This window comes from Marmota marmota, unplaced genomic scaffold, assembly GCF_001458135.2.
Source record: "Marmota marmota marmota unplaced genomic scaffold, marMar, whole genome shotgun sequence".
Classification (NCBI taxonomy): domain Eukaryota; kingdom Metazoa; phylum Chordata; class Mammalia; order Rodentia; family Sciuridae; genus Marmota; species Marmota marmota.
Window position 1 is genome coordinate 17,170,553 of NW_025999999.1, and position 11,918 is coordinate 17,182,470.

Genomic DNA, 11,918 nt, shown 5'->3' on the forward strand with positions numbered 1-11,918 from the left:
GACTTTCTCCAGCAGCCAAGCCCAGACAGACGTACGGGCAGACTGACATAAGGAGCCCAGAGCACGAGGCTCCAGGACCCCATGGGCTCAGGGAACGCAGTGGAAATACTCATGGGGACTGGGTTTCGAGAGATTTTGCATCTTTCCCCAAAGCTAAGGAGAGTACTCGGTAGTGTGGAATCCAGATCCTCTGGAGGTCACATTCCAAGGGCTGTCCTTGTGATGGCCATCCATCGCCCACACGCACAGCCAGCGAGAGGCCGAGGGGCTGGAAAGGCTGCCTCTGCCTCAGGCACCATTAAAGGCCTGGGTGTCAAAGAGACAGAGCTGCAGAGGTTGTGGAGAGACATAGGAGGAGACGAGAGAAGACTCAAGAGACCTCACTGTCTTCGAGTGTCTGAAAAGCAGCCCCACCCCTGGTCTAGGAGGCAACTTTGTGGAAATTACGGAGTTTCTCTACCACAAGACACTTTACTGCCATCTGCTAGAACCTTGTCAAAGATGTCTACAGTGAGTTTAGACATCCTGGAATGGTGCAGAGAACAACTTGAACAACCCTACCTCACAGAGATGATGGAGAAGGAGGGGATTCATTCTTTGGGCCATAAGTTTCAGAGCTGCCGTTCAGTAGATTGGAAGCTGTAGGGTGGGTCGGGTTTGATCTGCAGTCAGGAAGAACTTCCAAACCAGCAGAATTCTCCAAAAATCTGAATGGGCCCTCAGAACCTTAGGAGTTAATAGGTTCCCCATCCCTGGAGGTGTTTAAGCAGAGGATTGAGCACCCCGTGAAATTGGGCCCTACAAGAATTCTGCTAATGGCTTGTGGGAATTTGTTGAGAGAATGAATGGGCCCTGGGGCAGGCTGCTCCTAAGACCCACCTCGAGGTGCTCCAAGAGCCTCTGGCTGGGGGGCAGGGGGATACTTCATGCAAAGAGCAGGCTAGGTGTTAAGCCATGCCCGTCAGGTGTGTGATTGAATGGCATGGGTTTGTGCTTTGATGGACTTTGTCATCTCCTGCAGGCTCCAGACAGCAGTGTGGGGAGGGGACACTTTGTTCATGTCCACAGGCAAGCCGCTTCTTTGGTTAGTCTTGCTAGAGACAGTGCACAGCGAGGGCCTGGCTGGAGCAGAAGGTGTCCAGTCCCAGTGGGCAGTGAAGGAGGTGGTCATCAAACAGCAGAGACTCTGCCCATCTCCCCAAAGCAGGTGACACAGCAGCCAGCAGGCCTGCGGAAATGCCTCTTCAAAGCTGGCTGGGCTCTGCCCTGCAACACAGGCCAAACCCATCCATCAGCTGTCCTTCCGCCTGCCAGCGAGGCCCTGTGCTGCGCTTGCCCCGTCAGCCAGAGTGGAAGCGTCAAATGCAGTCCGACAGGGCTGGGCCCAGGAGAGGCCCTCGGAGGAGCTGTCTGTGCCGCCGTGATGGATGACGCCAACAGGGACGACATTCCGGGGATTTTTATTCTGTTCCGCACATCTGGCAAGCTCTTTAACCAGAGCAGCTGCGAAGCCCCCATTGCAGGACCTCTGCGCTTGTTCTGAGAGATGCTAAACGTGGACACAGTAATCTTGGTGGAAGGACCTGGAGCACGTGCTAAAGATATCCCAGTGCATGTTGCTTCCTGAAAGCTAAAACCCATGGAGTTTCTGAAACATAAACCCAAACGAGGCTCGTAAAGAGGCAAACACGACTTGGAGTTAGGTAGATCTGGGCTAGGACGCCAGGTCCTTCTGCTTTGGTTTTTCCTTATCTGTGGAACAGAATAGTGTCACATATGCCTTGGGGATGCTTCAGGTTAAGTAAGATAGTGCACAACCACAGGACTTAGCCTAGTGTCGACCCCTAGGAAGGATTCAGTATGCAATAACCTGTCATTAGGACTCTCTGGTTAACTGAGCATGACCTCACCATTCCTCCTGGTAGTTCCTAGAAACAGACTCTGATACGTAGACAAATCCACAAATTTTTCTTTTTATACCTATAAACACTTCTGTCAGTTGCCCCTTTCTTCGCCAAGCCTCTCCTCTTTCTTGCAGCCCAAATTCTCATGTAATTGGAAATTGAACCCAAATTTGTCTGCTACAATCTATCAATGGACAGAGAATCCACCTCCGGCAGCGATCCTCTCTACCCAAGAAAGCATTTGGACAAGTTCTGAGATTCCCGTCAGGAATTTTCTTCACTAATTACTTATGACCCACATCTCACATAGTTTTTCTCCTGAACTCACCATTGGTCTGCCTCAAGCAGGGGCCATCTTTGGGGGCAGAGCCGTGTGCTGGCCAATCAGAAGGCAGGAGGCTCAGAGGCCAAGGGGGAGGTGGGTCTGCCCAACACAACTGCACACAGGGCTCTGCTGGGCACCGTGAAGTCGAACGTGGCCCTTGCTCTTAAGAAACCAACTCTCTAGTTGGAGGAAACAAATCAGATGGATTAAGCGAATCCCAGAGTGAGGTACCATCATCCCAAACCTAAATTCTGCAGCCAGCTGGGCCAGTAAGGGATGTTCCTATACCTAAAATATCTAGAATTGTTATTCCACTAGCAACCCGACATCAATCAATACTGATGTCTGTTGTTATTAAGTAACACAATACCCCAAACTCAGTGGCTTCAACCATTACCTATGTATTTAGATATTTGTTCTTGGGGTTAGCGTTTAGATAGGGCTTAGCTGGGTAGTTCAGGTCTGGACCCAGCTGGGTGATGTGGGCTGGGCTCAGGCTGGTAGATGGCTGGGGCTCTTGTTCCACTGGCTTCCTGGGTCAGTACCACCCTTTGACCTCCTTGAGACTGGCTTTCTCCTCCAGCCTACCCCGCCCGGAGCTTTCTCTGAGGACAAGGCCACATCCCACTCTTATTTGTATAACTGGGTAACTCTCCATGGTCCCCGTGCCTTTCAGCCCCTGGCATAATCCTTGTCTGATTGTAGATGCACAACACGAGTTTCTTGTATAGATAGTGCTAACACGAGAGGATAAACAAAATAGGCATAGAGTTTGGAGGTGGAGGAAGCCTCCTGCGTGATGCTCCCACAAGACCTTCAAAGCACACTGTGGCTCCCCCACACGTGAAGGACCTCCATGCCTTCCTCACACAACCCTCTATGGGGGGTGGCTTCTGCTCTGGTGATAGGGCCACCGGGTCTCTCTCTGATGGTTCTTTCCCTTTAACCAAGGACCCAGGACCCTGGCAAACAGGAGGCACTGTTGGTGTTGCTCAGCGGGAATGTGATTCGGAATCCCTGAGAGATGAGCAGCCCTTGCAAACAGAGCTGGGTTCAAGTCCAAATCCTCCCACAGACACTTCACCCATCCCCCATCCCCTGGAAACCCCACACCATCCCCTCGATGTAAGAATCTCCCAAAGGATTTCCAGAGATCCTTGGGGGAGGGATCCCTGGTAGTCCAGTCAAGGTTGGCCAGTCAGACCCCTAACCCATGGGAGCCATGGGAGAAACCATAGGAGCAACCTGAAGGCTCTTCTCTGTAAACACCTGTTGGAAAAACAAAAACAAATTCTCCAAAGAATAAAGAAATAAAGAAATTATGTCATCCCCGCATTGTCTCTTCCAAATGTCCGTTTGAAATCCTTCGCGTCCAACTCAGAAGAACCTTTCCTTTGTGCCGCTTCTTGGTCTTTCTCGGTGGCACTGGGATGGAAGGAGACTTCATTTGCTCCAGGGAGACAATGGCCTTGTCTTCAACCTGGATCCTCATCCCGGGAAAGGTGGCCTCCTCTGGGACCATTTTCAGAGTGGGGAAAAGCAGCTCAGGAGAAATAATGAGCAAGCAAAGGGGAGTCTGGACTTGACACTGAGATATGATGGGGAACTTTGCCAAGGAGCCGGAGTTGGCGTATTCAAAAAAGAAATGAAAAGACGGTTCCGTTTTAATGGGAAAGATAAAGTGGCCATTGTGCAAAAGTGGATTTTTCAAAAGCCAGAGACATAAAGACTCTAACGCAATGAGGCAGGGGATGGAGAGATGAGGTGGCTGATTATCAGGCGTGGGTGGAGTGCCATCCTCCACGCTCCACGCCGTCCACGGGCTCCTGGCTCTGCCTGGTCCCTTTCAAGTCGCCTGTCTGCATGGGCTCAGCTCATTATCATACGCATCTCTGGACAGCTTCCCTGACTCGGCACACCCACCAGCTGGAAAGCACAAAACTAACCCAACTTCTTCCCATTCCAAAATCTTCCCCGCCAGCCGCAGAGCGTCTTCCAAGGCCCCGGACAACAAAGGGCTTTTTGTCAAAGTCTGGTCTAGCGTGAGATTTACACCAGAGGCCAACTTCACGCACAGCCTTCCCGTTTGTTAGGCAAGAGCCACGACCTTATCAAGCTTGTGCCTGGCGAGTCCTAGTTGGCAGGCGGGGTCTTGAGAGGGAATGCTTGGAGACCCTCTCCCACGGCCACGTGTGAGTGTAGCCAAGGCCGTGGATGATGCCAGTCAAAGCAGTGGGGCCCTGAGGTTGAGATCACTGCTGAGATTCAGTGGTTACATGGACACAAGTTGCATCAGCTAAAAACCCTGCCATGTATTAGTATGTGACCTTGAGCAAGTGACTCAACCTCTCTCAGCTTCAATTTTCTTAACTTGAAGTCAAGCAAATGATACACCTGCTAGACGTGAGTGAGAATGAAATGAGATGGTGCGTAGTAAGGGCTCAGTAAACACCAGCTGTTTCAATGGCTCTGTAGACTCGGCTTGGGAGAAGCCTGATGCTGGGACCCAAAGGAAAGTGACTTCATGAGACTAAGGTGACGAATAAAGTCTCACGAAGAAATGCTCTCACAGAGCCACCCAACCAGGTGCTCCAAAGCTGCAGAATCTGACCTGGTCCACCCCCCACGGAACCAAGGAGGCCTGCTGGGCCCCAGTCCTGCTGCTCTCAGAGGGGAAATCGAGGCACAGAGAGGACAGTTAGTGCACAGCCAAGGCTTGACCTCCCTCACTCTCAATCAGTGCCCTTGGCCCTGCCAAATAACGACACAGCCTTGCGGGGTTGTAACACTCCTAAGTGAAAAGCCACAAAGCCTGATCCTGGCTACCCACCCCCATCAGTATGCAGAGCTGGAAAGACACGTGCTTCCTCCTTGAGGATTTTGAACTCTTTCAGGAAAAAGTGTTCAACTAAATAAGATGCTGATGCTGAGGTTTCTTCTGTGCCGTTCCCGTCCCTGCAGATTGGACTCCCGACTACTACGACTACAGCTCCGAGCATCAGAACCCGGAGGAGAACACCACCTCGTGGTCGACCTACGCCGAGAATCCCGACTGGTACTATGCAGACGACGGTAGGTACCAGATCTGAGTCAAGGCCCTCCGGGAAGGAGGCCACAAGCCCAAGAGGAATTTACCTGAGACCCAGTGTAAGGGCTTCTCTTCCCTCCTCTCTGATGAGCACCATAAATAGGTATTAAAAAATTCATTTAGACTGGATCTTTTTATTTCTTTTAAGTTTTTTTAAATTTATTTATTCCAATTTGTTATATATGACAGCAGAATGCATTTCAATTTATAGTACACATATACAGCATAATTTTTCATGTCTCTGGTTGTACACAAAGTAGAGTCACACCTTTCGTCTTCATATATGTACCTAGGGTAACGATGTCCATCTCATTCCACCCTCTTTCCTACCCCCATGCCCCTCCATTCCCCTCCTTCCCCTTTGCCCTATCTAAAGTTCCTCCATTCCTCCCATGCTCCCCCCTACCCCCATTATGGATCAGCATCGACATGTCAGAGAAAACATTTAGCCTTTGGTTTTGGGGGATTGGCTGACTTCACTTAGCATGATATCCTCCAGTCCCATTTACCTGCAAATACCATGATTTTATTCTCTTTTAATGCTGAGTAATATTCCATTGTGCATATAAACCACAGTTCCTTTATCCATTCCTCTACTGAAGGTCATCTAGGTAGGATTCACAATTTAGCTATTGTGAATTGGGCTGCTATAAACGTTGATGTGGCTGTGTCCCTGTAGTATGCTATTTTTAAGTCCTTTGGGTATAACCAAGGAGTGGGATAGCTGGGTCAAATGGTGGTTCCATTCCAAGTTTCCCAAGGAATCTCCATACTGCTTTCCATATTGGTTGCTCCAATTTGCAGTCCCACCAGCAATGTATGAGTGTGCCTTTTCCCCCACATCCTCACCAACACTCATTTGTATTCTTAATAGCTGCCATTCTGACTGGAGTGAGATGAAATCTTAGAGTAGTTTTGATTTGCATTTCTCTAATTTCTAGAGATGAACATTTTTTTCATATACTTGTTGATTGTTTGCATATTATCTTCTGAGAAGCATCTGTTCAGTTCCTTAGCCCATTTATTGACTGGGTTGTTTTAGGCCCTGACTTCCTTAACAAGACTCCTATAGTGCAAAAAAATAAAAATCAATAATCCATAAATGGGATGGATGCAAACTGAAAAGCTTCTTCTCAGCAAAAGAAACAATCACTGTGGTGAAGAGAGAGCCTACAGTATGAGAGCCAACTTTTATCCCACGCATATCAGATAGAGCACTAATCTCCAGGATATATAAAGAACTCAAAAAACTTAACACCAAAAAAAAATAATAATAATAACCCAATCAATAAACGGACTGTATCTTTTCCAATTAGAATCATACACAATGAGGCCTGGGGCGGGGAGGGTCTTGGAAACCATCTCCCCAACTCTTGAATGGCAGATGGAGTCAGTGAGGCCAGGGGAAGAACCAGTTTGGTCAAGGTCTGGTGGCAAGCTAATGCCTTACACTCAAGGCTCCTGACTCGGGGACTAGTAGTCATGTTCAAAGTCCATTCTGAAGCTTTGATCTCAGGCTGGATCCGAGTTATGCAGAAGGATCTACGTTATCCTGGAGCCCTGAGTGTGGGATCCACAGCTTGGCTTTGAGCCTCTCTTTGAGTCCATGTTTGCTGTGTTTTTCTTTGTCCTTCGCTCTTCGGAAGGTTTAGGTATGTTTGTGTGTCTGTGTGTGTGTGTGTGTGTGTGTGTGCTCACACATGTGTGCCTCCACCACACTTGTCTTGCGGCTTCTTAACCAGAGCAATTGGGGGCAGAAAGGAAAATAAGAAGCTGGGTCCAGGCAAAGCCACGTGACTGAGGCAGGAGAAGGCACAGAAATCAGGGAGCAAGTGGAATAAAAGCTGTGTTAACTGAGCAAAGTGGCCTGGAAGGCAGGGCCAAGATACAGGGCATCAGGGGAACTTCAGAAGGGACCATCAAAACAAGAGCCAGGCCCAGGGATCCGAGTTCCTGAACCAAAGAACAATGTGCGTGAACAGAAGGATAAAGAATTCCCCAAGGGGGAGGTCCATTCAGACAGCCATGAAAAGCCAAAGGCACAGATGAAATATGACAAAATCTAACTGAACAAGTAGTTGAAGAAAGATGAAGGCCACTGGGTCATTTCCTCCTTGCCGTCAATCCTTCTGTCACCCTCCGCCTTTGGTCTTCTCTCCTGATGTTCAGAAGCCTTGCGTTTCATGAGGGGTGGGTTTTCTTCCCCCACTCCTGACCTCCACCCCTGGGCACTGGGAGTAGGGAGGTCTCGGGCTTGTGAAATGCCTCCAGCATCAGAGACAGACCCCGCAGCACTCCCAGCGAGATGGGAGGAGAAGGACACTCGCGGGGGAGACGGGGAGTTTCGCAATGAGAAAGGCCCGGTCCACAGTGGGCCGAGGGGCTCCAGTCTCCATCGCTCCGTCTCCCCTCTTACGAGCCTGAATCACTGTCTCTGGTCGCGTGGCTGCAGTTTTCCTCGCTCTTTAAGGATGACGCACACTTTCCTCCTTTGCCCCATCCCTGGCTCTGTTCTCACTCTCTCGTTTGGGGCCGGAGACTGAAGTCGGATGAGAAGTGGGGGTTTCCTATTGGCTGACCCTCACTGACCTTGACTTCTGCCCATGTGTCTTAGATCCGTGCCAGTCCAACCCCTGTGAACATGGCGGGGACTGTGTCACTAGCGGGGACACCTTCACCTGCAGCTGCCCGGCCCCCTTTTCTGGGAACAGATGTCAGAAAGGTAAGTGCAGATTCACTCTTCCTTGGAATGGAAGGAGAAGCCGTTCCTCCTCCAGCCCTAGCTGGAGGGCCAAGTGACCCCACGGGAGGGACTGTGGCTGCACCTGTGGCATCACGCACGATGGATTCCTCTGCACGGTCACAGGCAGCATCTCTCTGCATTCTCCTCTCACACGGTGAGATGGGACTAGCATGTCCACTCTACAGATGAGAAGACCGAGGCCAAGAGGGAATGAGGGCTGGGATCTACCCAAGGTGCCTTCCAAACTCAGGACTCAGCTTTTGGAACATTTGGACTAATCACACCAGAGAAATACTGTCCCCAAATGAGACAGCAGGAAGACCCTCAGGGCGCATCAGGTGCAACCCAGGTAGAGAAAGGAAGCCCAGAGTGCAGAGACTTGCTCCAGTTCCCACAGCGAGTTAGGAGGGAGCAGAAATGAGAGCCCTGGTACCTAGCTCCCAGCCCCAGGCTCTTTCATCTTTGCCATCCGCAAGGTGCTGGCCTTCTGTAAGCTCTTGAGGGCGTAACATGGAGACAGATCCATGGGATACCCATCAGGACTAGGACTCCTATGGGTGTTGCACCCCTAGAGAGAACCTGGACTCTGTCCAGTCTAGCACTGCAAAGAATCCTACTGGGATGTGGGGAGGTAGCAAGGGTCTGGAGCATATAGAGGACCTTGGAGCCGACTTCTTTCCTTTGTGTCTTTCCCATTTATTTCCTCCATTTTCAAACCTTATGTCTCTCCAATAAGTGTTTCAGGGTGGTCGAGGATGCTGGACATGGACATTGCATTTGGGTTTATCCCTCGACTTCTCAGAAGAAAGACAAAACTATAAAATGAAATATGAAATCGGTTATAAGATGCAGAGACTAAAATACCAGCTGTTTGTTCAAGGTGTAAAATGTATCAAGGTTTTTACTAAAAAGAGGAAAAAACCAAGACTCTGAGCAGTGAAAGGAACATAGGAAGCAATCACCCTTGACCCAGGGATGAGAGAGCAGCCATCGGTGCAGCAGGGCATTTCAGAACCATGGACAAGGCCATAGACAGCTCTTCTGCCCACCCCACCCGATGCCCCATGCAGGTATCCCTCTAAACAAAAGGTGCCCAGACAATGTCTTGTGTTTCCCCCTGTTTCTCTGTCCATCTCCTACAGCACAAAACAAATGCAAGAACAATCCATGTGGCCGTGGCGAATGTCTCATCACGCACAGCCCCCCCTACTACCGCTGCGCCTGTAAATACCCTTACACGGGTCCAGACTGCTCCAGAGGTAGGTGGTGGAACCCCCTTTTCTGCTTGTGCCTGAACCACTGCATCTCATTGTGTGCAAGTCCAGACGTAAAGTAACTGACGTTTCCGTGGCATCCATGATGGCCTTCTGAACTAGAATTTTAAGACTAATCCTCCCTGGAGAGCCCAGTGGGAATTGACTGATCTGTGTCCCTTCCCATCCAGAAAGAATCAAAACCCACTCCCTCTGGGGAGTTGGCATTAAAGGATTCCTAAGATGGGCCATGCTGGGGGATTAGTCTACCTTGAATCACTGCTGAGTCAGGTGCTGTTCCAGGAGATTTGCAATCTCGTTCACATTCTCCCAAAACTTTGCAAGGAAGAGTTTTATAGATGAAGAAACTGAAATCAGACAGGTTAATTAACTTGCTCATGGCCACACAGCTATGCAAGGCAAGAGCCAAGTTTCAGCCTAGCCCAGACTCATCCCCAGTTTCTGCTCTGCCTATGCCGGCCTCTTCTCCTTGCTGGGTGACCCATCTACATACATGTGCTCTTTTTGCATGGCCTCCACCTGTGTTGCTTCTTCCACATCTGCTTATGTTCCTAGAGCTCATGTGTGCATTTACTAGAATGTCCATGGGTCTGCCTCTCCCCTTTGGTGATCCATCTGTTGTAAAAGGTGACAGCAGAAAAGTGCCACCAATATCCCCTGGTCGTCTCATAGGGAGGCTGCAACTCCTCCTGAGGAGCCCTCCTGGCCCCGATTCCTGTGTTCACAGCGGCTCCTGTGTGCAGGCCCAATCCCTGCCAGAACGGCGGCACCTGCTCGCGGCATAAGCGGAGATCCAGGTTTAGCTGCGCTTGCCTGGAGCAGTTCAGTGGGAGATTCTGCGAAATAGGTATGGGTCTCAGCCACCGCTTCCCCGGAAACTCAGGGCCACCAGGGAGGCCTCTGGAATCCTCTTCTGCTTGGGTTTTGTTGCCAGAACACAGTTCAATTGAGTTTCCCAAACCCTACTCCTGCCTCGTCCTCCCAACCCAAGGCTGTGTCTGGCTCCCGGTAAAGATGGTATAATCTGGGACATATTGCAAGCAGATGGATCACACCTGGGCATACCTGGGCTTCAATTCACCCTCTACATGTCCCTTTCTAGGCCCCAAGTTGAGAATTTAACTTCTCACCCACCTCCCAACAAGTATTTTTCATGTTTTGAAGTTGGGTTCAGTGTGGAACTTTCTAGAACCTTGTGATGAACTCTCTCCGAGTGATAACTGAAAGGAAAGTGACCACAACACTCGGAGCGACCAAGAGATCTTTTTGCAGAAGTGCAACAGAGGAGAAAAGAGAGAAAGAGAAGAGAGAGAGAGAGAGAAGAAAGAGAGAGCAAAAGCAAGAGCAAGAGAGAGCAAGAGAGCAAGAGAGAGAGGGGCCCAGCAGGAGGGAGTTTTTATAGCCCAAATCTAACAGGGCCTCTGGTCTGCAAGCTGCCTTGTTGGCACAAAGGGGGGTTGAGTGTTCAGCCTTGAGTAGGGGTTGAACGTTCAGCTTTGACGCAAACAGGTGATAAAGGACCAGACAGAAGGAGGTTTGAGTGCGTGGGCCATCCTGCAGCTAACATTTGTTCAGCCTGCCCTGCAGATAACATAGTTCAGCCTGTTCTGCACCTAACAATGACGACTCAGGCCCCTTGAAGCAGCACACCCATCGCCCCCTTGAAGCAGCACACCCATCGTCCTCACAGCCCTGTCGCCCTCTCCGAGGTCCTGACGACTGCTACGTTGGTGACGGCTACTCCTACCGCGGGAGTGTGAGCAGGACAGTCAACCAGCACCCTTGCCTCTACTGGAACTCCCACCTCCTGCTGCAGGAGAATTACAACATGTTCATGGAGGAGGCAAAGGCCCACGGGATTGGGGAGCACAACTTCTGTAGGTAAAGAGCACCACGGTCTCTGGGCCCAGTCTTGGTTGCCTGATTTGGAAACAGATCCTGAGACAGACTGGACGTCTTCTAGGGAGGTTTCCCACTCAGCAAAGTGCTGGGCACCTCCCTGTCCCTCTTGGGGCTGCTCCCTTCCTGAAGCTGTCTTCGTGGGGCCTCCTGGCTGGCTGTTCTCAGAGGATCTTGCCTGGGATCCAGAGGTTCGGGCTGAAGAATTCCCTTTCTGGTCCCTGGGATTTCCGTACCCCGAGCTCTGCTAACCCGTCAGAGGGTGTTGAGAGCCACAGCCGAAGGGGCCCCAGCAAACTTCCAGCTGCCAGCAAACTTCCAGCTGCCAGCAAACTTCCAGCTGCCAGCAAACTTCTAGCTGCCAACTGATTGGCTCCTCTGCGGTGATGCTCATTGGGCTGTTTCCCCTCCCTTTCAGACCACGGAGCTGTTCATTGGGGGACTTTTTTTGGCTCCGCCCACGCGACCCAGCCAATCGGCCTCAAGAGCAGGAGGAGTGTGGGAGGTTGAGAGGCTTGGGGGAAGCCGGTGGTGGCAGTTGGGCTCTGAGGGTTTTTCCTGAGGAGCTGTGTGGTTTGGTGTGTGTGTTCTAAAAATAAAGTTCATTTCTTTTGACAAGTGGCTCCTGAATTGTGCCCAGCCAGACTGCAGCATTTGGTGGCCCGTACGGGGGAATTGTTTGGGT

At 50.6% G+C, this 11,918-nt stretch overlaps 1 protein-coding gene across 2 annotated transcripts in view; it reads left to right on the plus strand.

Annotated features, from left to right (window-relative positions):
- Habp2 (hyaluronan binding protein 2) overlaps positions 1-11,918 on the plus strand; it is a 33,798-nt gene that overhangs the window by 12,221 nt on the left and 9,659 nt on the right. Inside the window, exons 3-7 of one of the 2 annotated variants that reach the window (XM_015494814.2) lie at positions 5,191-5,301; positions 7,932-8,039; positions 9,203-9,319; positions 10,062-10,181; positions 11,044-11,215. In XM_015494814.2, the coding sequence (XP_015350300.1) occupies positions 5,191-5,301; positions 7,932-8,039; positions 9,203-9,319; positions 10,062-10,181; positions 11,044-11,215 (628 nt within the window). The remainder of the gene's footprint in view (positions 1-5,190; positions 5,302-7,931; positions 8,040-9,202; positions 9,320-10,061; positions 10,182-11,043; positions 11,216-11,918) is intronic. The other variant, XM_015494815.2, reaches the window with a different exon arrangement.